Source organism: Tachyglossus aculeatus (genome assembly GCF_015852505.1).
Source record: "Tachyglossus aculeatus isolate mTacAcu1 chromosome 12 unlocalized genomic scaffold, mTacAcu1.pri SUPER_6_unloc_1, whole genome shotgun sequence".
In the NCBI taxonomy this organism is placed as follows: domain Eukaryota; kingdom Metazoa; phylum Chordata; class Mammalia; order Monotremata; family Tachyglossidae; genus Tachyglossus; species Tachyglossus aculeatus.
The window spans coordinates 22,586,324-22,613,649 of NW_024044828.1; the positions used below are offsets into that span (position 1 = coordinate 22,586,324).

Genomic DNA, 27,326 nt, shown 5'->3' on the forward strand with positions numbered 1-27,326 from the left:
TGTACTAAGCGCTTGGGAAGTACAAATTGGCAACATATAGGGACAGTCCCTACCCAACAGTGGGCTCACAGTCTAAAATACAATACATGTTAATACAATCAGTCATCCTATCCCACCTGTACCTCCTGCCTCCTGTACCTCCCCACTCCATTCCATACTTCACTCTGCTGCCCTGATCATTTTTCTACAAAAACGTTCAGGTCATGTTTCTCCACTCTTCAAGAATCCCCAGTGGTTGTCCACCCACCTCTGCATCAAAGAAATACTCCTCACCATTAGCTTCAAAGAGAAGCAGCGTGGCTCAGTGGAAAGAGCCCGGGCTTTCGAGTCAAAGGTTATGTGTCCAAATCCTGGCTCCGCTACTTGTCAGCTGTGTGACTTGGGGCAAGTCACTTCACTTCTCTGTGCCTCAGTTACCTTATCTGTAAAATGGGGATTAACACTGTGAGCCCCCCGTGGGACAACCTGGTCACCTTGTAACCTCCCCAGCACTTAGAACAGTGCTTTGCACATAGTAAGTGCTTAATAAATGCCATTATTATGATTATTATTATTATTCTCCTACTACAACCCAGCCCGCACACTTTGCTCCTCTAATGCTAACCTTTTCACTGTACCTCAGTCTCATCTTTCTCACTGCCGACCTCTCGCCCCATCCTGCCTCTGGCCTGGAATGCCCTCCCTCCTCATATCTGACAGACAATTACTCTCTCCAACTTCAAAGCCTTACTGAAGGCACATCTCTTCCAAGACCCCTTCCCTGACTAAGCCCTCTTTTCCTCTTCTCCCACTCCCTTCTGCAACACCCTGGCTTGCTCCCTTTATTCATCCTCCCAAACTCACAGCACTGATGTACATATCTGTCATTTATTTATATTATTGTCTGTCTCTACTTCTAGAGTGTAAGCTCATTGTGGGCAGGGAACATGTGTATTATAGTATACTCTCCCAAGCTCTTAATGCAGTGTACTGGACACAGTAAATGCTCAATAAATATGATTTAGTGGTTAACTGACTGAGGCAGAGAGAAGCTAAGTGACTTGTCCAAGGCACATAGTAGGCAAGTGGAGGAGCCCGGATCAGAGCCTAGATCTTCCGACTCCCAGGCCTAGAGGAAAGAACACAGGCCTGGGAGTCAGAGGACCTGGGTTCCAATCTCATCTCCACCATGTGCCTACTGCGTGACTTTGGATAATTCACTTAACTTCTCTGGGCCTCATTTTCCTCATCTGCAATATGGGAATTCAATATCTGTTCTCCCTCCTACTTAGACTGTCAGCTCTGTGTGGGACCTGATTATACTGAATTTACTCTAAAGCTTAGTACAATGCTTGACATTTAGTAAGCACAACAAATATTGCAATCATCGTTGATGACGATGCTGTCACACTTCTTATAATGGAATTATAAGAAACTAGCAGGTTTTTCTCTCATGCTGCCCTATTCCCATCCATTTAAAGGACAGGATCCTCTTTTAAAGTCAGAAGTGCAGCCATGGGCTGCCTTGTGGCATCTATTGTACAAAGAAGAACATCTTCATCAAGCCCCAAACAGTTGAAAAGTTGATATGGTTGAGAGGGTGTGCAATTTAGGGGGTTAGTGCAATTTAAGGGGTTGGTTGAAGCCCTGCAAACTTCATGCCCTGGTTTTAAAGCTCTTTGAACCCCTGTATTACTCTGGCTTGGACCCCCAACCCACAAAATGACGGAACCCTCTGAAACTGGAGTGCAGCAGGCTGAGCCCAAACAGCAGGAAGCACCTCTTTTCTCAGGAAGGGGTGGATAGAGGGAACTGTATCTACATCTTCCCTCAGGAAGGAACTGTAATGTTACAAAAAGCACTGGGGGATTGGACAGATCCATGGGCCAAAGTTCCTGCTGGGTCACTGGGGGACAGTCAGGGGTGTTGGATGCTAGGTCACTGAGAGATAGAGTCGGAGAGGGGGAAGTCAGGGATGTTAGACGACCTGTGCTGGGTCACTGGGAGACAGTCAGGGTCAGAGAAGGCACAGGCAGAGGTGTTGGACAGCCTGTGCTGGATCACTGCAGGACAGTCAGGATTGGAAAGGAGACAGTCAGGGGTGTTGGATGACCTGTACTGGGTCACTGGGAGACAGTCAGGGATGGAGAGGGGAGAGTTAGGGGTGGTGGATGGTCTATGCTGAGTCACCAGGCGAGAAACAGGATCTGAGGCCAAAATGAAACGAGAAAGGAGGACAGGCCCCCCTCCAACCCTAGTCTTCCATAACCACTCCCTCACCACCCCAGCCTTGGTTGATTCCTGGCCAGGACCCCCAAGACAGAGAAACTGCACATTTCATCACAAGGGGCAGCTTGTTCCTGGGGTTCAAGTTGCCCAGGCCTAAACCCCACAGCGGCCAGGATGGTTCTGTACAGGGTGTCCCTACTTCTATCTGCCCCAGGGCCTTTGAATCTCCCGACCTCTGCCTTAAGGCTGCAGGTGGGTGGAAGGGTGAGTAAATGGCGAGACGGTGTATCAGAGTGTGACGTTCTCAGTCTAAACCCACAGAGAAGGCAACCGAACAGCCTCTGATCTGCCGCCAAAACTGAGCCAGAGCCAGAACACGGGGCTGGGTGGCCAGTGGACTGTGGACAGGAAGTCAGGCCCTTATGGGCAGCATCAAGCATGGACGCTGGACACACAGTGGTCAGCAGCTAAGTCTCCATTGGGTCAGAATTCCCTCCCACGGAGTACATGGGTCATTTGCTGGACAGCTGGACCTGGCCCAGTGAGGTCAATTGGCGGCCAGCAGGGCCTGGAAGCTGAGTCATGCAGGACGATATCATCTCAGGGCCCACCCCGCAGATCTCAGGACCCAGTATCCCGGGACCAGCCCAGATCCCTCTGACCTCCCCTCAGCTTCCCTCCCCTGCTACTCTAGTTGGGTCCCTGAGTCCTCAGTCTCTCCAAATGTAGATTCTTGGGCCCCCAAACTCTCCAGGACAGACCACTCCCATCCAGGTCCTCAGCTTTTGTGGCACAGACCCCCCAGATGCACAGTTCCTCCAGTGCGGACCCCTGGGGCTCCAGCTTCTTCAGAGCAGACTCTGGAAGCTCCCCAGTCAATCAATCAATCAGTCATACTTAGTATGATAGAGCACCGTACTAAGCTCTTGGGAAAGTACAATGCAAAAGAGTTGGTAGATACGTGCCCTGCCCACAATGAGCTTACAGTCTAGAAGGAGAGAAAGGCATTAATTTAAATAAATCAATTATGGATATTATTCATAGATATAACATATAATAATAATATTTTGTTTATACAGTCTACTTATATAAACTCTGTGGATTATCCCCTTTAGGTTCTCCAGGCTGGGCCTAGAGTCTTAAAAACTTTGTTATGTTATTAATTATTTATTTATATTAATACCTGACTCCACTTCTAGATTATAAACTCACTGTGGACAGAGAATATACCTGCCAACTCTGTTGTATTGTATTATCCCAAGTGCTTATTACTAGTATTATGATATGAATTATATCTTGTATTATTATACTAACTATATAATAATAGTAATAGTAATAATAATGGTATTTGTTAAGTGCTTACTATGTACCACACACTGTATTAAGTGCTGGGTGGATATAAGCAAATAGGGTTGGAGATAGTCCCTGTTCCACATGGGGTTCACAGTCTCAATCCCCATTTTATAGATGAGGTAATTGAGGCACAGAGAGGTGACTGTGAGCCTTCTAGACTGTGAGCCCGTTGTTGGGTAGGGACTGTCTCTATATGTTGCCAACTTGTACTTCCCAAACGCTTAGTACGGTGCTCTGCACACAGTAAGCACTCAATAAATACGATTGAATGAATGAATGAAGGAAGGGAAGGACTTACCCAAGGTCATGCAGCAGACAACTGGTACAGTGCATGACACACAGTAAGGGCCCAATGAATACTGATTCATTCTTTCATTCAATCGTATTTATTGAGCACTTACCATGTGCAAAGCACTGTACTAAGCACTTGGGAGAGTACAGTATAGCAATAAACAGACATTTTCCCTGCCCAAAACAAGTTTTCAGTCTGATGGTGATAACGATGACTGGGGAAGGGAAGGGGCCAAATGAATGATGCTCTGTCTCTGGGGAGTTACATATGGCCCAGGGCGCTCTCTTCAGCTCCCCACCAATCTTCAACACTGCCCCGACCCTTTATGCATCCTCTCACCTATCGCGGTTTGAAGAGATCCATGGATGAGCATCCATTCTGCACCATCTTGAGACAGTCAGAGATAGAGAGGGGAGAGTCGGGGTGTTGGATGGTCCATGCTGTGACCCTGGAGTGAGAGTCAGGGTGGAGAGGGGAGAGTCCGAGGTGTTGGGTGGTACGTGCTGGGTCACTGAGGGAGAGATAGGGAGACAGAGCACGGCTCTGGGAGTCAGAAGGACCTGGGTTCTAATCCCGGCTCCACCACTTATCCCCTGGGTGTCCCTGGTTAAGTCACTTAACTTCTCTGCGCCTCAGGTCCCTGCTGTAACCCTAGACAGAGAGTCAGGGATGGAAAGGGAAGAGTAAGTACTTAGACTGTGAGCCCCACAATCTAATTATCTTTTATCTACCTTAGTGCTTAGAACAGTGTTTGACACATAGTTGGGGCTTAACAAATACCATAAAAAAGTAAATGGTGTTAAATGGTCCATTTCTGCCATCACCTACTGCCTTTACACCTAGTGGAGGTGTTGGCATAAACTGAACATGCCAACATGAGCATGACATGACCCTGAGCTGTTTCAGCTGTGGACTGGACTGGACTGGATTGGGTCTCTGAACTACAGTTTGAGAAGCAGCGTGGCTTAGTAGAAAGAGCACAGGCGTGGGAGTTAGAGGTCATGGGTTCTAATCTTGGCTCTGCCACTTATCAGCTGTGTGACTTTGGGCAAGTCATTTAACTTCTCTGTGCCTCAGTTACCTCATCTGTAAAATGGGGATTAAGACTGTGAGCCCCACGTGGGACAACCTGATCACCTTGTAACCTCCCCAGCGCTTAGAACAGTGCTTTGCACAAAGTAAGTGCTTAACAAATGCCATCATTATTATTATTATTATCCCAGTGCTTAGAACAGTGCTTGGCACATAGCAAGCACTTAACAAATGCCACTATTATTATTATAACTGGTTTGAGGAAATGGTCATGTTGATGCCTGGTGGGCAGGGAAATCTTGCACTCCCCCCCCGCCCCCGACCCCGCTAGAAGCCCTCTGCTCAGAGGACTCGAGGGCTGGGGAGCTCATATTATTTAATTTCTCTTAATTTGCAGTTTTCTTAACTGCAAAATAGGAATTAAATACCTGAATTCTCCCCTCAGATTGAGAGTCTCACATAGGACAGGGCTTGTGTCTGATCTGATTGTACTGTATCTACCCCAGCACTTAGTACAGTACTTGGCACACCAGAAGCACTTAACAAATAGCCCAATTACTCTCATTAGCTACAAAGACACGCCTAAGGATCAGAGTGAGCAGCCCTGGGTGTGCAGTCTGTGAACGACTGCCTAGGTCCTGAGTCCGGAATCCTGAATTGAGTAACAACCCAGTACCTCCAGGGGCACAGACTTTTCACCATGGGTCCGGGGCCAAGGGTGGATGGGCAGGGCCAGGGCCAGGGCCAGGGCTGGGTATGCAGGGCCAGAATCAGGGCTGGGTGTGCAGGGCCAGGGTAAAAGCCAGGGCTAGCTATGGAGGGTCAGAGCCAGGGCCAAGACTAGATGTCCAGGCCCAGGGCCAGAGCCAGGACTGGATTTGTAGAATTGGGGCTGGGGCTATTGAACTTGGTGATCTAGATTGTGGGAGGGATGGACACTTATGAGAATCTGGGAAAAACAAGTAAATTTTCAAGGAGTTGCTATGGGACACGCCTCAGCCCTGGGGAAATCAATGTTCATTCCAAAGAAGTCGGAGAAATTCAACAACACATTCCTGGGAGGGAAGGTTCTCAGTGCCTGCCCCCCCTTTCCCCCTTTCCTCCCTCTGCTACAGGGACCTACAGAAGGGAGAAGAGACCCAAAGCACTTCCTTGGGGGAGAGTGTATGTGAGTGAGAGTTCATGTCTACGTTCAGGTGTCTGGGGGTGTGTGATAGTGTAAGTATAACGGTGTGTGTGTGTGTGTGTGTGTGTGTGTGTGTGTGTATTCTGTGTGAGACTGAATGCCTCTCCGTTTGAGAGAGAGAGAGAGAGAGGAGAGAGAGGAGAGAGAGAGAGAGAGAGAGAGAGAGAGAGAGAGAGAGAGAGAGAGAGAGAGAGAGAGAGAGAGAGAGAGAGAGAGAGAGAGAGAGAGAGAGAGAGAGAGAGACTAGGGAAAAGGAGATGGAGCAGGGGTATGCTTACGAAGGGGGAATGTAATTGTGACGCCCACGAGGGGAGGTGCTAGTGACTCTGGCTCCGGATCGATCGAGGAGAGCCATAGGAGGGAATGGGGCAGAGGCGGGCGGTCTCGGCCCCCCCCCATCCGGGCTCCCGGGCGGAAGCTCAGTTGCTGATGGTGATCCTGCCCCGGCGGGGGATGCTCAGATAGCGGCAGTGCGGGAAGTCGGTCCCGTGCACGATCAAACAGTCGGTGGATGCGTACTCCGGGCTCTGGAAACAGCGGCCCCCGGTGGAGCCCGGGCAGGGGATGGAGGGGCGGATCGAGGCCACGGGCGCGTGGAAGAAGGTGCTGGTGCCCTGGCATTGGCCGTTGGGCTGCACCACGCGCCTCCGCACCATCATCACGTTGCAGTATTGCACTCCGCCCCCGGGGACCTGGGTCTTCGGGAAATCTTCTAGCTGCTGCCGGGGCGACGGGGGCCCGTCCTCGGGGCTTCGGGCCTCCGGGGTGGCAACGAGCAGCAGCGGGAGAAGGAGAGGGAGCAGCCTCTCCTCTCTCATTGTCTCTGGCTGCTCCTTCTGGGTCTCTTTCGTGGGCTCCTCCTCTGCCTCCCACCCTCTAACTGTGGAGGTGTCTCAGGGCTCAGTTCTGGGTCCCTTTCTATTCTCCATTTCCATCCATTGCCTTGGAGAACTCATTTGCTCCCACTGCTTTAACTACCGCCTCTAGACAGATGATTCCCAAACCTACAACTCCAATATTGCATGTCTTCTGCCTTCAGGACATCGCTACTGGGATGTCCTGCCGACACCTCAAACTTAAAATGACCCAAACCGGCCAGCATTCCAGATTGGCCTGGGAGAGCTTCCCCAGGTCCTAGCGGGGGCTTTCTTGGGTGTCTGTGCCCGATTTCAGGGTCTTCAGGGGGTCTATCTTCAATTCATCTTCCCCTTTCCTGGCGGGACCAAGGGCATTGCACATGCCCACACACACCCATCCTTCCTGGGGACAGCCTGCAAGGCACTATAAGAGGGACGCAGGCCAAGGATGTGGACCACAGGGGGCTCCTCTTGAGACACTCCAAAGAGGGTGGGGGATAAGAGAGGTGGAGCTGGGCACACAGGGTCGAGGACCTACAGATACAGGGATGGGAGCAGGTGCTTAGACTCCTGGGTCCTGATAAAAGCTTATCTGCCTGTGTGAGAGCAGATAAGGGCAGATAAGCACTGAAGGGGCAGAGCACCAAGAATCAGAGCAGGTGTAGAACCAAGTCTCACTGCACCTTGTTCCTCCTGTCCCTGGTCCCCCTGCCCTTCCCAAGACTCAGGTTCCCTCCTGGGCCTGAGCCCTGACCACCCCTCCTCTTGGTCCCCAGCCTCCCTACAGAGGGTGCGTCCAACCCCCTTCGCTTTTATCCACGCCTGAGCTTAGTAAAGTGCCTGGCACATGGTAAGCGCCTAATAAATACTACAATTCTTACTATTGTGAAATGCTCTCGGCTATCTCTCCATCATGGGCTGGGCTGGGCCGGGCTGGGCTCTGTCCTGGAGACTGTGTTGAAGGCTGGGACTAGGATCTGTGCTGGAGACTGCCCTGGGGGCTGGGATAATAGTAATAGTAATAATAATAATAATAATAGAGAAGCAGCACAGCTCAGTGGAAAAGCACAGGCTTTGGAGTCAGAGGTCATGGGTTCGAATCCCGACTCTGCCACATGTCTGCTGTGTGACCTTGGGCAAGTCACTTAACTTCTCTGAGCCTCAGTTACCTCATCTGTAAAATGGGGATGAAGACTGTGAGCCCCACGTGGGACAATTTGATCACCTTGTATCCCCCCCAGCGCTTAGAACAGTGCTGTGCACATAGTAAGCGCTTAATAAATGCCATCATTATTATTATTATTATTAATAACAATAAAAATGATAACAATGCTGGCATTTTTTATTATTTTCAATAATAGTAGCCATAATGGTATTTGATAAGCCCTTACTATGTGTCAAGCACTGTTCGAAGCGCTGGTGTAGGTACAAGACCATCAGGTCATCAGGCACAGTTCTAAGCAGTGGGGAAGATACATGATAATCAGGTCAGACACAGTCCCTGTCCCGCATTCATTCATTCATTCATTCATTCAGTCGTATTTATTGAGCGCTTACTGTGTGCAGAGCACTGTACTAAGCGCTTGGGAAGTACAAGTTGGCAACATATAGAGACGGTCCCTACCCAACAGTGGGCTCACAGTCTAGAAGGGGGAGACAGAGAACAAAACAAAACGTATTAACAAAATAAAATAAATAGAACAAATATGCACAAGTCAAATAAATAAATAGAGTAATAAATAGCTCCCAAACCAGGCCGCCAGAATCTGGGCTGGGGATTGGGATCTGCACTGAGGTTAGGCTTGGGGGTTGCACTGGGGCTGGTCTCGGGGGTTGGGATCCACGTTAGAAGCTCCGCTGGGGCTGGACTGGGGGCTTCACTGGAGCGGGGCTGGGAATCTCTCTCTCTGAGCACGCCACAGCCAGCCCTTTGCCTTGAGGGATGGTGCCTGGGGTGGGGCTATCAACCCGTGGCATGGTGTTTTGGATAAAGCATGGGTTTGGGAGTCAGAAGGTCATGGGTTCTAATCCCGACTCCGCCACTTGTCTGCTGTGTGACCTTGGGCAAGTCACTTTACTTCTCTGTGCCCCAGTTACCTCATCTGTAAAATGTGGATTAAGAATGTGAGCCCCACATGGGGCTGGGACTGTGTCCAATCTGATTACTTTGTATCTACCCCAGTGCTTCGAACAGTGCTTGGCACATAGGCTCTTTAAAAATACCATAATTCTTATTATTACTATTATTATTAATTGAGTACTTACTGTCTGTTGAGCACTATACTGAACACTTGGGAGAGAACAATAGAATAGGGAGACAAAATTCTTGCCCTTAGGGAAATTACAGTCTAGTGGGGGAAACAGACATTAAAATAAATTACAGGGAGGAAGCAATAGAGTATAAAGATATCTACATAAGTTATATAGGAGTGGAGGGGGGTGTAGTATCAAAGTGCTTGGGGAATCGTTTTAGGGAATATGGACTCACGCGCAAAGGTTTCCCAGAAGGGAGGAAGAATAGGGTAGGGAGATGAGAGGTTAGCCAGGGAAGTCTTCCTGGAAATTACATAATTTTAGTTGGGCAGCATCGGCCCGGGGGACAGCTGAGGGCGGAGACTATGGTAAACCACTTCCGTATTTGTAGCAAGAAAATTTTGTGGATACACTACCCCAGCGTTTGCAGATGGAGGTGGGGCCTTTTGAGAAAAATCTCCAGTGGCTGCCTGTCAACTTACGCATCAGGCAAAAACTCCTCACTCTCGGCTTCAAGGCTGTCCATCACCTCGCCCCCTCCTGCGTCACCTCCCTTCTCTCCTTCTCCAGCCCAGCCCGCACCCTCCGCTCCTCTGCCGCCGCTCACCTCCTCACTGGGCCTCGCTCTCGGCTTTCCGGCCGTCGACCCCCGGCCCACGTCCTTTCCCCGGGCCCGGAATGCTCTCCCTCCCCACATCCGCCAAGCTAGCTCTCTTCCTTCCTCCAAAGCCCTACTTAGAGCTCACCTCCTCCAGGAGGCCTTCCCGGACTGAGTCCCCTTTTTCCTCTCCTCCTCCCCATCCCCCGCCCTGCCTCCTTCCCCTCCCCACAGAACATGTATATATTTGTACGGATTAATTACTCTATTTATTTTACTTGTACATATTTACTATTCTATTTATTTTGTTAATGATGTGCATATAGCTATAATTCTATTTGTTCTGACGATTATGAAACCTTGTCTACATGTTTTGTTTTGTTGTCTGTCTCCCCCTTCCAGACTGTGAGCCCGTTATTGGGTAGGGTCCGTCTCTATATGTTGCCGACTTGTACTTCCCAAGAATACTTACTATAGTGCTCTGCACACCGTAAGCGCTCAATAAATATGATTGAATGAATGAATGAATGGAGAGGTGTCCACGGCATTGCCTATGGGTCGGAGACCTCTCGAGGGAATACGATAAGACAAGGGCTCTGAAGAAGGAGACAGTGGTGGTCTGTCAGATACAAAGCGGGAAATAGTTCCAGGAAGGAGGAAGGATGTGTGTACGGGGTCGACGGCGAGAGGGATGAGATTGAGCGTGGTCCAGAAGAAGCAGAATCCTGGATCGGGATTCTGAGAAACCGAGTTCTAATCCCTACTTTTAAGCGTGGGCAAGTCACTTCACTTGTCTGTGTCTCGATTTCGTCTTCTGAAAAATGGAGATTAAATATTTGTTCTCCCTCCTGCTTGATTAAGAGCCACATGAGGGACGGGATTGGGTGTGACCCGATTATCTTTTAACTGCCACAGCAGCAGTAGGAGCGAAAGTACTTATTAAATCGCTTCCTGTGAGTAAAGCACCATACTAGGCTTTGAGAAAGAATAAACAGTTGGGACCCCGGGGGAGAGGGGACTAGCTACAGACACCTAAAGATAGAACCTCAATATACGGCGCTTGTCACATACTAAATGCGTCCCAAATACCACATTTATTACTATTATCTGGGCACAGTGAGGCGATCGCTGTTAGAGGAGCGAAATATAATAATAATAGTGGTGTTTGTTAAGCCCTTACTATGTGCAAAGCACTGTTCTAAGCGCTGGGGGGATACAAGGTGATCAGGGTGTCCCACTTGGGGCTCACAGTCTTCATCCCCATTTTACAAATGAGGTAAGTGAGACACAGAGAAGTTAAGTGGCTTGCCCAAGGCCACACAGCTGACAAGGTAACCCAGCTATCTCAAAATAACACCACACAAAAGCTCATTTGTGTAAGGGGTGGAGATGGACCGTATTTTAATAGCATGAAGAACCGTAGGGTGCGTAGAAGCCGATGATTCATTCATTCACTCAATCGTATTTATTGAGCGCCTACTGTGTGCAGAGCACTATATTAAGCGCTTGGGAAGTCCAAGATGGCAACATCTAGAGACGGTCCCTACCCAACAGTGGGCTCACAGTCTAGAAGGGGGAGACAGAGAACAAAACCAAACATATTAACAAAATAGAATTAATGTAATAGATATGTACAAATAAAATAGAGTAATACGTACAAACATATATACAGTTGCTGTGGGGAGGGGAAGGAGGTGGGATGGGGAGGGGGAGGAGGCGGAAAAGAAGGAGGGGCTCAGTCTGGGAACGTCTCCTGGAGGAGGTGAGTTCTCAGTAGGGCGTTGAAGGGAGGAAGATGATGAGGCGGGCCTGTCGGAGGTTTTAGAGGACTGGGGCGGTGTGGGCGGAAAGATTTTATTAGGAAAATGACAGCAGGGGCAGGGGCCGGGGCAGGAGCAGCGATCAACCTGGGCCGGGCGGGGAGCGGAAGGATTGGGAGGGACTGAGGACCTCCTCCTCTCTTTTCTCTTCTCCCTCCCTCTCCCGCCCAGGAAATCAGGCAGGTGGGGGGCGCTTCGGGCCCAGGAACTGCACCCCGCCGCCGCCGCCCCTTCCCCTCCTCCTTCTCCTCCTCCTCCCTGCCCCCTCAGCACACACACACACACACACACACACACACACACACACACACACACACACACACACACACACACACACACACACACACACACACACACACACACACACACACTGAGGCAGACAGCAGCAGGCCCCGGCCGTCGCCCCGCCGCGCTCTCCCGCGGCCGCCTGTCGGGCGAAGCGGTCTGGCGCTGGGGCTCCGGCCGCGTCTCCCTGGCAACGGGCCGGCCCGGCTCGCGCTGCCATTGGCTGCCGCCCGCCCTCCTCGGGCCCCCGGCCTCAAAGGCGGAGCCGGGAAGCGGCGCGCGGAGGCGGGCGCACTCACCGCCCGCGCCATGGAGCAGGGGTGAGTGACGGCGGGACGGGACGGGAAGGGACGGGACGGGGAGCCCCCGGGGAGCCCCCGGGGACGGGATTTGGAGGAAGGAAGGATCCCGGAGCGCGGTGGGGATGGGGGATGTCCCCGAGGCGGGGACCGGCCGGAGCAGCGCTTGCCGTCCTCTGTCCCCGGCGGCGGTCCTCGCCCCTCGGGATCCTCGTGCCTGGCCTCGGGCCTAAAGCCCCGGAGTCCCCGCGGGAGGGGCTTCCATACCGGCGGCTCTTTGGGGACAGGGATCGGATCTGCCAGCGGAGGGGTCTAGGACTGGCCCGAGTGCTCTGCGCACAGTAGGCGCCCAGTCCATGCCGCTGATGGATGGGGAGAGGGCGGCAGCGCCGGACTGTGGCAGCCACTTCTTCCCGGAACCCCGAGTCTCCCGGTCCCGACTTCGCCTGCCCCAGAATTTCCTCCGAACCTCCAACCGTCGCTTCCCCCCCCCCGGCCCTAGCCCTTGCTCCCTCCCCCTATTCCTTGCCGTCGCCTCCCTCGCTCGCTGATCCTCGGGGGCCCGGGCTGCTGCTGACATTAGGCTCCCTGAGGAGCGCACAGAGCGGGGCGGCCTTCCCCACTCCGCTGAAATGATGTAGGGGGAGAGGCTGCGCGCACACCCTAGGGAGCAAACGTCTTGAATACCTGGGGTAGGTGCAGGGTCTTGAATGCCTGGGAGGTAGGGACAGGGTTTTTTTATACCGGAGGGAAGGTCCTTCCAGATGGCACTGTGCCCGCCCCAGCCTGTGCCCCTGGATGGCCCCGAGGGGCGGGTGGCTTGCCGTGGGTTGCTATAGGCAGGCCAGGCTGGCCCACTCGTATTTCTTCCCGATCCTCCCAGTTACAAATTCGAGGAGTACCAGGAGACGGCCAACTGGCTCCAGGCCCGCACCAAGCACCGCCCCCAAATAGCTGTGATCTGCGGCTCGGGGCTCGGGGCCCTGGCCGACCTGGTCACCGAAGCCGAGGCCTTCGACTACAGCTCCATTCCCCACTTCCCCCGCAGCACAGGTATGCCCTGGAGATGCAAGGAAGCGCGTGGTCCAGTGCCTGGCACAATAGTAAGCGCTTAACAAATACCAAGCACTTAACAAATACCGTAGTTGTTATTATTATTATTGACCCCTCCCCCGGGAGGCTGGTGGGGAGGACGGGTGCCGTTGGCCCACATGACCAGAGGTAGGAGGGGCCTGGATTGGCGTGGAGTGGAGCGGGGGGGGGGTGGGGAGGGCTGGATTTTCCCTGGAGGTGGCTCCCCCCACTCAGTTCAGACCCACGGGGAGGCGTGGGGCTAGCATCTGCCCCTGCTTCTTTATGTGAGGACTTGGGTCCCTCGGTGTCCGTCCCCTCCCACCCCGTGTGATTCGAACCCCTCCCACCCGCTTCCTCCCTCTCCAACTCCACTTTCCTGTTTTCTCCCACCCGAAACTGGCCCAGTCCCAGACCTGGTTTTTGGCTCTGCATGGCCTGCGTCAGCACAACGGCCCCAGGGAGCCCTCCTGGTAATCACACAGACCCACACACTGGCATGAGAAGTGCACGCACACTTACAGCAGGCATACCACAGGCATCTAAGAAGGCATTTTTGAAAGCTCTCTCTGGGCAGCGATCTTATCTGCCAACTCTGATGTACTATGCCCTCTCAAGCACTTAGTACAGTGCTTTGGACTTAGTAAGCACTTAATAAATACCGCCAATTGATATGTACAAACACATGGTCTTTTATGGAATTTGTTACGGTTTTATGGCATTTTATGGTTTTATGGTATTTGTTAAACGCTTGCTATATGCCAGGTACTGTACCAAGTGCTGGGCTAAATACAAGATAATTAGGTTGGACACAATCCTTGTCTCCCATGGGACTCATAGTCTTAATCTCCATTTTGCAGATGAGGCAACTGAGGCACAGAGAAGCTAAGTGACTTGCCCAAAGTCACACAGCAGACAAGTGGCAGAACCAGGATTTGAGCGTAGTCACATGCCTGCACTGACATTCATTTGTGCATGCCCAAACGTGTACACACACCAGTGTACTCATGCAACAAGTTATGCACACACATAGTCTAACATGTATACATTCCCTTCCTGTTGAGTAAGACTGGGACTTAGAGGAGGGAGTCTGTGGATCCCTGGGGCTGAGTGCCCCAGTCTAGACCCTTCTATGAGGTCTGGGGTCTCTGATCACATCCTTGGTCAGACTCTGTCATCCTCCATTGCCCCCAGGACAGGGAATGGTACAGGGAGAGATGGCCTGGGGTTTTCCCACTCTCCTCCGGGAACTTCAGGCTCCAACTCCCCTTCCTTAGCACCTACTTAAAGTAGTGGGGTGGGGGGGTATTGGGGGGGACTCCTGTGGCAGCAGGGCTTCTGGGAGTCCAGACTCTGGGTTCTCCTCATGGGAACCCTTATTTTGCAACTGGAGCCTGGGGCTCTAGCTGCCTGCCCGTGGTTTAGTGGAAAGAGTCAGGGCTTGGGAGTCAGAGGTCATGGGTTCTAATCCCCACTCTGCCACTCGTCTTCTGTGTGACCTTGGTCAACTCACTTAACTTCTCTGTGCCTCAGTTACCTCATCTGTTAAAAAGATTAAAGCTGTGAGCCTCACGAGAGACAACCTGGTTACCTTGTATCTACCCCAGCGCTTAGAACAGTGCTTGGCACATAGCGCTTAACAAATACAATCACTATTATTATTATTATTATGCCATAGGCACCCCTCCCTCCTCCTTTCCCCTTCCTCTCCCCTGGAGAGACCCCGTGAGAAACAGGGAGACACCTCCAGGGAGAGGCCCGGGTGTGGGTGGGGTGGGGTAGATGGCGGGCTCAACCTTGAGACCTAGAAGCTCAGAGAATCAGAGACCCTGGCCGGGCTGGGGGGGACAGAGGGAAAGGAGCGGTGGTTGCTGCCTGGCCGAACGCAAGGAGAGGAGGAAGGATTCTAGGGATGATGCCGAGATGATGCTGAGAATAGAGAGACACACAGAGAGAGACAGAAAGAGCCAGATAGACTGGATGGAAGAGTGGACAGAGAGAGCCAGACAGACTGGATGGAAAAGTGGACAGAGAGAGCCAGACAGAAAGATGGGAGCGGCCCGGCCTTGACCCCTCCTCCCCCCCCACAGTGCTTGGCCATGCCGGCCGCCTGGTGTTTGGGAAGTTGAGCGGCCTGAGCTGCGTGGTGATGCAGGGTCGATTTCACATGTATGAGGGCTACTCGCTCTCGAAGGTGAGGGGGCCGGGAGCGGGGGCGGCAGGGGAGGGGTGAGCGCTGGGAGTTGGGGGGGAACGGGGAGGGGTGGGGGCCGGGAGTGGCGGAGAGGGGGTGGGGGCTGGGTTCAACCCCCTTTCCTCCTTGCCTTCAGCCCTGGATCAGCCTGGGACCTACTGTCCTGCCTAGGAACTGTGTTTCTTTCTTGCATGCCTCTTCTCTCCTGGAGACCCCCGACCCAGCTCATGGCTTTTGAGAACTTCGGGGTGCTTGGGGTACTGGTGGGTGGAGGATGGAGGAATGGCAGTCACAGGTGAGGAGTTCCTGATCCAGAATAGAGCCAGAGATGACGGGGGTGGTGGGGAGAGGGCATGGGTAGGGGCAGCAAGGCCCCAGTGGCCGGGCGGGAGTGGAGGACGTTGCTGACCCCGTCGGCACTGCAGGTGACATTCCCCGTCCGAGTGTTCCGGCTCCTGGGCGTGCACACGCTGGTGGTCACCAATGCGGCCGGAGGGGTGAACCCTGCTTTTGAGACTGGAGATGTCATGCTGATCCGTGACCACATCAACCTGCCTGGCTTCAGTGGCCAAAACCCCCTCTCCGGCTTCAACGATAGCAGGTGAGGACCACCCTGGGTGGTCCTGAGGGAGAAGTGGGGACGGGACCAGGAGGGAGAGGGCCCTGAGGGAGAAGTGGGGACGGGACCAGGAGGGCCCAGTGTCCTGAGTTGAGGGTCAGGGCGGTGGAGCCCTCTCCACACAGAGACACGTCCTGTCCTCAGATTTGGGGAGCGTTTCCCCGCCATGTCCAATGCCTACGACCGGGAGCTGCGGGAGCGGGCGCACAAGGTCTGGTTGCAGATGAAGGAGAAACGGCCTTTGCAGGAGGGCACCTACATCATGGTACCAGGACCCAACTACGACACCATCGCCGAGAGCCACGTCCTCCGCCTCCTGGGGGCCGATGCCGTCGGTGAGCCTGTGAACCGTGTGGCTGGGAGACCCGGGTGGGAGGACGGGGTTGTGGTAGGGAGAGGCGAGTGGAAGGGAAGGGCGGATGGTGGGCGAGGGAGAGACAGAACGAGATGCAGGGAAGGGGGAGGAGGAATTGTGGGGGAAGGTTAGCGGAGAGGGGAGAGAGGGAAGGTGGGCGTGGGAGGGAGTGCGGATGTCAGCCCGGGGACCCCGGGTGCTGACCCACTCCCCACGGGTACTGGGCCCGGTCCTCCAAAGGTATGAGCACAGTGCCGGAGGTGCTGGTGGCGCGGCACAGCGGCCTGCGCGTCTTCGGCTTCTCCCTGATCACCGACATGGTGATCATGGACTACGAGAGCCAGGCCACGACTAACCATGAGGAGGTGCTAGAGGCGGCCCGCCAGGCTTCCAAGAAGCTGCAGACTCTGGTGTGCACGTTGCTGGGGTCCCTCTCGGAGCCTGGCGAAGGCCGCTGAGTTCCCGGGGCTGCCGGCTCCTCTCGGGCCTCTTGCGGGGACCAAACTCTCACTCGTTGCTTGCCAATCCTGCCCTCTGGCAGCCGTCCCCCATTCAAGCACTTCCCCAGTTAGGGACAAACTGTCTTTGTGCCCCTCCTCCTCCTCCTCCTCTTCCTCTTTGTGCCTTGGGAGGAGGCGGGGCTCCCCCTGGCCGGAGCCTGCTGCTTCCCGGCTTTGCCGACAAGCCCTGACCTGGGCCCTCGTGGCCTGCCACCACAATTACTACAGAATTCTGTGTGGAGGCGACCCTGATCCCTTGCTTCCCCCGGCTCTGCTTGGCCAGCACGTCTGTCCCTGTCCCCTCCACCCTCCGCTCTGCAGGAATAAAGTCACCTTGGGACAACAGACAGACGTGCCAACTCTGTGCTGGGAGGCGGAGGGGCTGCGAGGGGCAGAGGGGCGGTGAAGGCCGGGGGAGGCGGAGGAAGAGGATGTGGAGGGTGAGATGGGCTAGGGACTGTCTGGGCGTGTGTGAGAGAGACATTGGCTGTGTGTGGTGGAACCTGTGGGGGCACGGGTGTGTGTGGGCCGCGCCGACCTCTTCTTCTGCTCACACAACTGAACCCGTGTCTGTGAGCATGCCCAGGCCGGGCACGTGGATTTCTGTCCATCTATGCTTCTCCCTATCAGTGTGTCAGAGCCCCTATCCCATGGAATCTCCGGGAGGGGAGGGGACCTCCAAGTGGGCTGGTGGGCAAGACCGACATTGGGGCAGTGGGACTTGGGTGGATGGAGTGGCCGTGGCCTGGGGCCCCATGGCTGGCCGCAGCAGAGGATCAAGCCCAGAGCCAAGTACCGTGGTTCCTGGGGACGGACGTGGAGCCCAGCGAGTCTGGCCAAGAGCTTTGCTTGAACTACCCAGCGTTCCTTGTCCGTACTGACCTCTTGAGCTTATCTGGTCACTGCCCCCCATTGATTCCACCCATGTTCTCTATCTCACTGATTTCTCTGGGTCCTTCCTGCCTCACGGGGCCCCTCTGATTCCCTGATGCCATGGTATCTCTGGCCAGTTGACCTTGATAATTGCCGGCCTTGGTCCCCTAAGCCCATTCCTCCTCCTCATGCCGGGGGCGGGCACAGCACAGTGCCGGAGTGCTATGCCCATTTCCGGCCACGTGGGAGCAGAGATGCCAGCAGTCCATTCTCAGGGGCAAAACGGGGGCAGGGGGTTGAGGGAGCGGTGAGCGCCTTTAAGGAGTGGGCGCCTTGGCGAGCTTTGTGGTGCGGGTAAGGAGGAGCTGGGATGTTTGGCTTGGAGGGTGTGTGGGTGGGTGAGACGGAAAGATTCTTCAGCCTCCAGAGCCATAAGGCAGGCCGACCATCCCTCCTTGTAGTGGAAAGGCTTTAATATCAGTGACATTGGAGAATCGATTTAGCAGCAGCGGAACCAGAGCTGACTGTTTCCCCGAAGGAAGTAGGACTGCGGCAGAAGGTGCTTCTTCTCGTGGCCAAAAAGGAATGGAACAGCCCATAGCTCGGCTGAGCCTCACCTCCACCCCGTCCCAGCTCAAACCCATCTCAACCCAGCCCTAGCCTCTGCCCCATGGCACAGTTTGCTCCTCTTCCCTATCGCTCCTCCAATATAAGGCAGTCGGTTTCAGGGGGACACAACCCCATCCAATGTTGGCCTGGATGCCCTCTCCCTTGGGGCCTAGACCCCCACTATCATCTAGGTTTGGGAAACAGCGAGGCCTAGGGGACAAAGCGTGGTTCTGGGAGTCAGAGGAACTGGGTTCTAATCCCGACTCCACCACTCATCTGCTGTGTGACCTTGGGCAAGTCACTTAACTTCTCTGCACCTCAGTTACCTCATTTGTAAAATGGGAATTAAAACTGACGTCCATGTAAGACATAGTTAATTTACTACTATGTGCCAGGCACTGTATTAAGTACTCGGGTGGATACAAGCAAATCAAATTGGACGCGGTCCCTGTCCCCCATGGAGGTCACAGTCTTAATCCGTATTTTACAGATGCTATAACTAAGGCACGGAGAAGTGAAGTGACTTGCCCAAGGCCACACAACAGAGAAGTGGCAGAGCCAGGATGAGAACCTATGACCGTACATGAACTGTGTCCAACCAGTTTAGCTTGCATTTACCCTATCGCTTAATGCAGTGCTTGGCACATATAATGAATACCATAAACAAAACAAAACAAAACTGGAGGAGGCAGGGGCACTGACCTACCCCCCCTTGCCCCCCAGACCCCTTCCCATGTGGCCAAGGAAGTGGCCACGAGGAGGTAGCCTGAACTCCCTGCAGAGCAGAGCCCATCTGGCTTGGTCTCTTGGTTCCAGGCATCAGGGCACTGCCGTAGGCCCCGCGGAGCTGGCGCTGTCGTGTGGCATCCGTGTGTGCCTGGAGGGGCTGCGCGCCGGCACCGAATCCAGCTCCGGCTCCGACTCCAGGCCCAGCTCGAGGCCCAGCTCCGGCCCCGCCGCCTGCGCCGCCCCCTCTTCCTCCGCCAGAAACACTTCCACGGACGCCGGCTCGGCGGCCCCCCACGGTAGGGCCCCCTCCAGCTCTGACTCTACGGCCTCGGCCTCCACCCAGGCCTTCTGCTCCCAGAACTGGTTTATCTCTGCCGCAGCCGCCTCTTCACCCAAGGAGGAGGCAGCAACCGGCCCCCACCCTGGCCCTGACCACGGCCCCAGCAGCAGTGGGAGCATGACAGGGATCAGCAGCAGCAGCAGCGGGAGCACAGTGGGGCGATGAGTCCACGGGAGGGCCGGCGCCATACTTCTGGGGGAAGGGAAGCTAGAAAGAGGGGTAGGGGATGAGGCTGGCTCCTTCCCCAGAGACACCTTGGCTTCCTCCCGTGCCTGTCCTCAATGCGCTGACTGGCAGGTCAGTGCCCCACCATGCCCACCCACGGGCCCTCCGTCCACACAAAAATCACTTACTTTCTTCGCCTGGTTCCTATCTATGTTCCCACCGAGCCCTGTGATAGTCCTCCCCTCCCTCCCCCCGTCCCCACCCTTTGCGATATGCCCCCATCTCCTTGTCCCTGCTCTGCTCCCTGATCCTAGTCCACCCGGCCCCTAGCCCGGGCTCGGGCCCCTCACCGGTCCTGGGCTCTGGCTCCACCGAGGTCTGCTTCAGCTGACGCCAGAAAGGCCTGTCCACCGGGGAGGAGCTGCTGGCTCTGACCTAGGCTGGGGGAGGGAGGGGCCACGGGCGGGTTGCGGGGGGGGCGGTGAAGGGTGACAGACCCCTCAAGCTAATGGTCAGAGTGGCTGGGCCAGAGTGATGCCAGTGTAAGGGAGGCCCTGGGCTGGGAGCCAGCGATCCAGGTTCTGGCCAGGAATTGATCACGATGGGCCCCACACACACGCCACCCACCACCACCCGGCTCTGACCCTCAGGGCCTTAGTTAAGGAGTCTCCAGGCCCGGGCCGGACTGGAGACCCGCCAGCCTTGCCCCTCACTAGGGACCGATCCACATAGACCTGCAGGGATTCGGGAATTCTGCTTCTCCCGGGGCAGTTCAGCCCTGCCTCACCCCCAGATGCTATCTCCACGTCCCTTTTGCCCCAGGGAGTGAAAGGCTGGGGCTGTATTGGAGGGGCCTCTGGACCTCCCTCCTCCTCCTCCTCCCCACCTGGGGTTGTGGCCTTGTGGAGTTCGGAGTGACTCTTGTCTCCTGTGCCAACGTACCAGTGACCCATCCCTGTCTCGCAAGCCCCTCCCTGCCTCCCCCCTCCCCAGGTTGGCTCTTTAACCGCGGGAGGCGGAAGGCAGAGACGCCAGGAGCTCTGGCCCGCACCTTCCTCCGCTGGGCTTCAGGGAGCAGCCGGGGCACTCGGTGAGGCCTGGGCAGAGCCAGGCTGAAACCTTCCAGGGTGTACCGCGGGCATGCGGATCAGTGGGGACACAGAGGGGGTCAATGGGGACAAGTCACGAGGGGATCAGTGGGGTCCCAGGCACGGAGGGGGTCGGTGGGCTGGGGTTATGGACTGTCTGGAGGGGGCCGGCCCCTCCCCCTCCCTGTGCCCCTCCCTGCATCCCCTCTTCTTCCCCATCAGGAGCGATGGCCCCAGCTGTCCCTAGGAACCCCCACCCCGCACTGCTCCGCCTGGTCCTCCCTCTCCAGCTCCCGCTGCTGCTGGGCGCATGGATGGAGTCAGGATGGGGTCAGACCCCACCGACCCCAGAAGATGAGGAGCTGGAGACCGTGATGTACGTGCGTCTGCTGCGCAGTTCCCTGATGGTGGAGGTGCCGCAGGAGGCCCTGGACCAGTCCCTGCTGCGGTTCCGTCGCCTGCACCTTGATTTCCCCCGCCGCAGCAGCCCCGGCCGGGGCAGTGAGTACTGCACCGGCCTCATGGCCTGGCGCGGGGTGGCGGGGCCCGGTGGCTCCTGTCCACCCCGCAACACGTTCATCCACGCGCCACTGGAGGCTGTGCGCTCTGTGCGCCTGGCACCCAACATCAGCTGCGGCCCCGAGCGGGAGGCTCGCTGCTACCAGAGCTTGCCGCTCGCCACCACTGAGTGCCAGCTCGCCACCGGCACCACTCCTCCCAACTGCCAATACTTTAGTGTCAGCATAGCCAAGAAAGTGGTCCTGGCCCAGCTGCCTGGCTCCCTGCAAGGCTGGCTTGTTCCCATCTTCTATCAGTGAAACTCGGGTCCCTTCCCTCTCTCACTTGCTTGCTCTATCCATCCATCCATCCATCCATCCATCCCTCCTCCACACACCCCACCTTTGCTTTTGGGCCCTTCAACTACATGTGCACAAGCTCACCTATACTTGTGTACGGAGGCACTCATGCACACCGGCACACACGCTTGCATAGGCCAGACTTCCCAGGAGAGGCAAGTACACAACTATGACAGCACTAGAGCTGTTTGCAAACACACATCCCACTCCAACACAGGCTTTCATGTCCAAACACACACGCACACACGCACGCGCGCACACACACACACACTCACTTTAGTGCCTTAGGGGACATAAGGGGAAATATCAGCCTGTGACCTAGTCCCCGACCCAGGACATTGCTCATTCTCATCACCCCCATCCTCCCTTCTTGGGTCCATACAGAGGATCGAACCCAAAAGCTTCCCTCTTTCCTCTTAACCTAAACTTGAGGTTGCTAGGCCTGCAGAGGGGGGGCAGGTCTGTGGGTGTTGGGGGGAAGTGAATAATAATAATAATTATTATTATTATGGTATTTGTTAAGTGCTTACTATGTGCCAAGCACTGTATTAAGCACTGGCACAGTAATAATAATAATGATGGCATTTGTTAAGTGCTTACTATGTGCAAAGCACTGTTCTAAGCCCTCGGGGGGATACAAGGTGATCAGGTTGTCCCACGTGGGGCTCACAGTCTTAATCCCCAGTTTACAGATGAGGTAACTGAGGCTCAGAGAAGTTAAGTGACTTGCCCAAGGTCACACAGCAGACATGTGGCGGAGTGGGATTAGAACCCATGACCTCTTACTCCCAAGCCCGTGCTCTTTCCACTGAGCCACGCTGCATAGATATAAGGTAATCAGGTTGTCCCATATGGGGCTCACAGATTTAATCCACATTTTACAGATGAGGTAACTGAGGCACAGAGAAGTTAAGCCCAAAGACACAGCTGATAAGTGGCAGAGCTGGGATTAGAACCCACGACCTCTGACTCCCGGGCTCTTTCCACTAAACCACGCTGCCTCTAAGCTAAAAGGGTTCCATTTCTCCTGGCATAGCCCCGCCCCAATCCCTGACTACCTTTTCCGTTTTCTGCAATAAATGTTGTTTCAGCCCCAGGAAGTGAGCAGTTGGGATTGTGATTTTCTACTTTTATGGTATTTGTTAAGCGCTTACTATGTGCCAGGCACTGTTCCAAGAGCTGGGAGTTTGGGAGTGTGCTGGGAGCTAACGGTCCTGAAGTCCCGGAGTTGGCGGTGATGGGGTTAGGGGTCCCGGTACTGGGGTCACAAGGTCCGTGGTTCCGACACTGGGGCGCATGATCGCGGGGAGGGAGGGCCACAGAAACGGGACTCCGCTGTCGGCGGGGGGCGAGGGGAGCTGTCATGTAGGGACCGTCTATGTTGCCAACTTGTTCTTCCCCAGTGCTTAGTACAGTGCTCTGCACAGTAAGCGCTCAATAAATAGGATCGATTGAATGAATGAACGTTCTGGGACTTGGGAGGAGGCCTCTTAGCCTAAGGAGAGTCAGCTCAGCAGTGGACCGGGAAATACAGAATCACTGTATCCCAAATCCCGCGTCCCTACAGAATCCCTGTCTCCCAAATTCCGCCTTCCCCCGCAATCGGGGTCGCGTTAGGAGAAGCCGGGGCCCTGGGTTGAATCGTCTAGTGGGAGCCCCCGGCAAGTAACCGTAACCCTCCATGGCATCATCATCATCATCATCATCATCATCATCATCATTATCACAGCGCCAGCGGCCAGAGGGGTGGCAGCGTTGCGGGTGGAGCTGTGGGCAGCCTCGGCAGGCCTTCCGTCTGGGGGGTGCGGTGGGCGGGAGGACCCCCCGACCGGAACGAGGGCTGGCCGATCCTGACCCGCCTCTCTTCCCTTTCTACGCTTCGCCCTGTGGCTTCTTCTTCGGAAGGCTAAAGCGGCCGCGAGGTGTTGGGGGGAGGAGGAAGTGGGGTGGCGGGGTGTCCCCGCTTTCACCTCGCAGGGCAAAGGGGAAACCCGGTGATGTGAACACACACCAGCCAGTGTCACCTTTACCCCGCTTAATCAGAGAAGCAGCGTGGCTCAGTGGAAAGAGCATGGGCTTTGGAGTCAGAGGTCATGGGTTCAAATTCCGGCTCTGCCAATTGTCAGCTGTGTGACTTTGGCCAAGTCACTTCAGTTCTCTATGCCTCAGTTCCCTCATCTGTAAAATGGGGATTAAGACTGTGAGCCCCCCGTGGGACAACGTGATCACCTTGTAACCTCCTCAGCGCTTAGAACAGTGCTTTGCACATATTAAGCGCTTAATAAATGCTATTATTATTATTATTATCAAGCACATTTCCCCTTTCTAGTCACCATTGCCTTAGTGACCTCACCTAACCAAAGAATCAGCGGGGCTCTAAAGGCGGGGCGGTGATAAACGCCGGGGATTAGCACATTCATACATTCAATCGTATTTATTGAGCATTTACTGTGTGCAGAGCACTGTAGTAAGCACTTGGGAAGTACAAGTCGGCAACACTCTATACCCAACAACGGGCTCACAGCCTAGAAGGGGGAGACAGGCAACAAAATAAAATGTGTAGACAAGGTGTCAAAATCGTCAGAACAAATAGAATTATAGCTATATGCACATCATTAACAAAATAAATAGAATAGTAAATATGCACAATAAAATAAATAGAGTAATTAATCTGTACAAATAAATACAAGTGCTGTGGGGAGGGGAAGGAGGTAGGGCAGGGGGATGGGGAGGAGGAGAGGGAAAAGGGGGCTCAGTCCGGGAAGGCCTCCTGGAGGAGGTGAGCTCTCAGTAGGGCTTTGGAGGGAGGAAGAGAGCTAGCTTGGCGGATGTGTGGAGGGAGGGCATTCCGGGCCAGGGGGAGGACGCGGCCCGGCCGGGGGTCGACGGCCGGAAAGGCGAGAACGAGGCCCAGTGAGGAGGTTAGTGGTAGAGGAGCAGAGGGTGCGGGCTGGGCTGGAGAAGGAGAGAAGGGAGGTGAGGGAGGAGGGGGCGAGGTGATGGACAGCCTTGAAGCCGAGAGTGAGGAGTTTTTGCTTGATTCATAGGTTGACAGGCAGCCACTGGAGATTTTTGCAGAGGGGAGTAACATGCACAGAGCGTTTCTGTACAAAGACAATCTGTTAATCACTACCCGGGCTCGTGGACTGATTGAGGCAGAAGATGATAAACAACGACAACAATAACAACAGTAATAATACAAATTATAAAAAAATGGCAGTATTTGTTAAAATATGATGTATTTTGGGGGGAAGCAGCGTGGCTTAGTGGACAGAGCACGGGCCTGGGAGCCAGAAAGTTCTGGGTTCTGATACTGACTTGGCCACTTGTCTGCTGTGTAACCTTGGACATGTTACTTAACTTATCTGGGCCTCAGTTACCTCATCTGTAAAATGGTGATTAAGAGTGTGAGCCCCGTGTAGGACAGGGTCTCTTTAGACTGTGAGCTCCTCTAGACCGTGAGCTCATTGTGGGCAAGGATTGTCTCTCTTTATTGCTGTGTTGTACTTTCCCAAATGCTTACTACAGTGCTCTGCACACAGTAAGTGCTCAGTGAAATACGATTGAATGAACAAATGAATGTGTCCAATCTGACTAACTTATATCAACCCCAGGGCTTTGAATAGTGCTTGTCTTAATAATAATAATAATGATAATTATTGCTTTTGTTAAGTGCTTACTATGTGCCAAGCTCTGTTCTAGACGTTGGGGGGGATACAAATTAATCAGCTTGTCCCACACGGGGCTTACAGTCTTAATCCCCATTTTACAGATGAGGTAACTGAGGCCCAGAGAAGTTAAGTGACTTGCCCAAAGTCACACAGAAGACAAGCCCTTAAGAAAGCCCTTAACGGGTGTCTTTTATTATTATTATTATTATTATTTTTATTATTATTATTATTTAAAATGCTCACTATGGGCCAAGTGCTGTACTAAGCGCTGATATAGAAACCATATAATCAGGTTGAATACAGTTCATGTCCCAAATGAGACTCACAACTTAATTGGAAGGAGAATGGGTATTGGATTCCTATTTTGCAGATGAGGAAACTTCCTGTCTTACAAGCCTGTAACCTTGGTGTTATCCTTGACTCCTCTCTCCCATTCAACCCACATATTCAATCCATCACTAAATTCTGTCGGTTCCATCTTTGCAACATCACTAAAATCTACCCTTTCCTCTCCATCCAAACTGCTACCGTGTTAATATGATTAGTCATCCTATGCCACCTGGATTACTGCATCAGTCTCTTTGCTGACCTCCCTGCCTCCTGTACCTCCCCACTCCAGTCCATAGTTCCTTCTGCTGCCCTGATCATTTTTCTACAAAAACGTACAGGTCATATTTCTCCACTCTTCAAGAATCTCCAGTGGTTATCCACCCACCTCCACGTCAAAGAAAAATTCCTCACCATTAGCTTCAAAGAGAAGCAGCGTGGCTCAGTGGAAAGAGCCCGGGCTTTCGAGTCAGAGGTTGTGGGTCCAAATCCTGGCTCCATCACTTGTCAGCTGTGTGACTTGGGGCAAGTCACCTCACTTCTCTGTGCCTCAGTTACCTTATCTGTAAAATGGGGATTAAGACTGCGAGCCCCCCGTGGGACAACCTGATCACCTTATAACCTCCCCAGCACTTAGAACAGTGCTTTGCACATAGTAAGCGCTTAATAAATGCCATTATTATTATTATTACTCTCCTACTACAACCCAGCCCGCACACTTTGCTTCTCTAATACTAACCTTTTTACTGTACCTCAGTCTCATCTTTGTCACTGCCGACCTCTCGCCCCATCCTGCCTCTGGCCTGGAATGCCGTCCCTTCTCATATCTAACAGACAATTGCTCTCTCCAACTTCAAAGCCTTATTGAAGGCACATCTCTTCCAAGACCCCTTCCCTGACTAAGCCTTCTTTTCCTCTTCTCCCACTCCCTTCTGCAACACCCTGGCTTGCTCCCTTTATTTATTCATTCATTCAATCACATTTATTGAGCGCTTACTGTGTGCAGAGCACCGTACTAAGCGCTTGGGAAGTACAAATGGGCAACATCTAGAGACGGTCCCTACCCATCAATGGGCTCACAGTCTAGAAGGGGGAGACAGACAACAAAACAAAACATATTAACAAAATAAAATAAATAGAATAGTAAATATGTACAAGAGTACGTACATATGTGTACTCACTATGCTACTTGCCTGCTGCGTGGCCGTTATCCTCCCAAACTCACAACACTTATGTACATATCTGTCATTTATTTATATTAATGTCTGTCTCTACTTCTAGAGTGTAAGCTCATTGTGGGCAGGGAACATGTTTATTATAGTATATTCTCCCAAGCTCTTAGTGCAGTGTACTGGACACAGTAAATGCTCAATAAATATGATTTAGTGGTTAACTGACTGAGGCAGAGAGAAGCTAAGTGACTTGTCCAAGGCACACAGTAGGCAAGTGGAGGAGCCCGGATCAGAGCCTAGATCTTCCGACTCCCAGGCCTAGAGGAAAGAACACAGGCCTGGGAGTCCGAGGACCTGGGTTCCAATCTCATCTCCACCGTGTGCCTACTGCGTGACTTTGTACAATTCACTTAATTTCTCTGGGCCTCATTTTCCTCATCTGCAATATAGGAATTCAATATCTGTTCTCCCTCCTACTTAGACTGTCAGCTCTGTGTGGGGCCCGATTATAATGAATTTACTCTAAAGCTTAGTACAATGCTTGACATATAGTAAGCACTTAACAAATATTGC

The 27,326-nt window shown here is 53.6% G+C and overlaps 3 protein-coding genes across 3 annotated transcripts; 2 read left to right on the forward strand and 1 right to left on the reverse strand.

Annotated features, from left to right (window-relative positions):
• Positions 1–6,490: 6,490 nt before the first annotated feature.
• On the reverse strand, positions 6,491–12,195 carry LOC119920890. The gene is made up of 3 exons (XM_038741110.1): positions 11,971–12,195; positions 7,323–7,462; positions 6,491–6,875 (listed from the first exon to the last, which is right to left on the reverse strand). The coding sequence occupies exons 1-3, from the start codon at positions 12,193–12,195 to the stop codon at positions 6,491–6,493; spliced, it is 750 nt and encodes a 249-aa protein (XP_038597038.1).
• On the forward strand, positions 12,096–17,269 carry LOC119921136 (purine nucleoside phosphorylase-like). The gene is made up of 6 exons (XM_038741513.1): positions 12,096–12,204; positions 13,067–13,236; positions 15,345–15,448; positions 15,874–16,049; positions 16,212–16,402; positions 16,663–17,269. Exons 1-6 carry the CDS (start codon positions 12,194–12,196, stop codon positions 16,878–16,880), a joined length of 870 nt encoding a protein of 289 aa, XP_038597441.1. The 5' UTR covers positions 12,096–12,193; the 3' UTR covers positions 16,881–17,269.
• A 408-nt stretch (positions 17,270–17,677) lies between these two features.
• RNASE11 (ribonuclease A family member 11 (inactive)) lies at positions 17,678–22,031 on the forward strand. Its single transcript, XM_038741111.1, has 4 exons — positions 17,678–17,714; positions 17,933–18,149; positions 19,221–19,429; positions 20,949–22,031. Exons 1-4 carry the CDS (start codon positions 17,678–17,680, stop codon positions 21,542–21,544), a joined length of 1,059 nt encoding a protein of 352 aa, XP_038597039.1. The 3' UTR covers positions 21,545–22,031.
• Positions 22,032–27,326: the final 5,295 nt, after the last annotated feature.

Excerpts from the sequence above, each read along its gene's own strand:
- RNASE11 (XM_038741111.1), top strand. The coding sequence starts at position 17,678 with ATGGCTGGCCGCAGCAGAGGATCAAGCCCAGAGCCAA. Across the intron at positions 17,715-17,932 it reads AGGATCAAGCCCAGAGCCAA|TTGACCTTGATAATTGCCGG; the intron begins GTACCGTGGTTC and ends ATCTCTGGCCAG. Across the intron at positions 19,430-20,948 it reads CGGCTCGGCGGCCCCCCACG|GAGCGATGGCCCCAGCTGTC; the intron begins GTAGGGCCCCCT and ends CTTCCCCATCAG.
- LOC119921136 (XM_038741513.1), top strand. Across the intron at positions 13,237-15,344 it reads CCACTTCCCCCGCAGCACAG|TGCTTGGCCATGCCGGCCGC; the intron begins GTATGCCCTGGA and ends CCCCCCCCACAG. Across the intron at positions 16,403-16,662 it reads CCTGGGGGCCGATGCCGTCG|GTATGAGCACAGTGCCGGAG; the intron begins GTGAGCCTGTGA and ends GGTCCTCCAAAG.
- LOC119920890 (XM_038741110.1), bottom strand. The coding sequence starts at position 12,195 with ATGGCGCGGGCGGTGAGTGCGCCCGCCTCCGCGCGCCGCTTCCCGGCT. Across the intron at positions 7,463-11,970 it reads GCCTGCTGCTGTCTGCCTCA|GTCCTCGACCCTGTGTGCCC; the intron begins GTGTGTGTGTGT and ends CTGTATCTGTAG. Across the intron at positions 6,876-7,322 it reads GCTGTCCCCAGGAAGGATGG|GCTGCTCCCTCTCCTTCTCC; the intron begins GTGTGTGTGGGC and ends GAGAGAGGAGAG.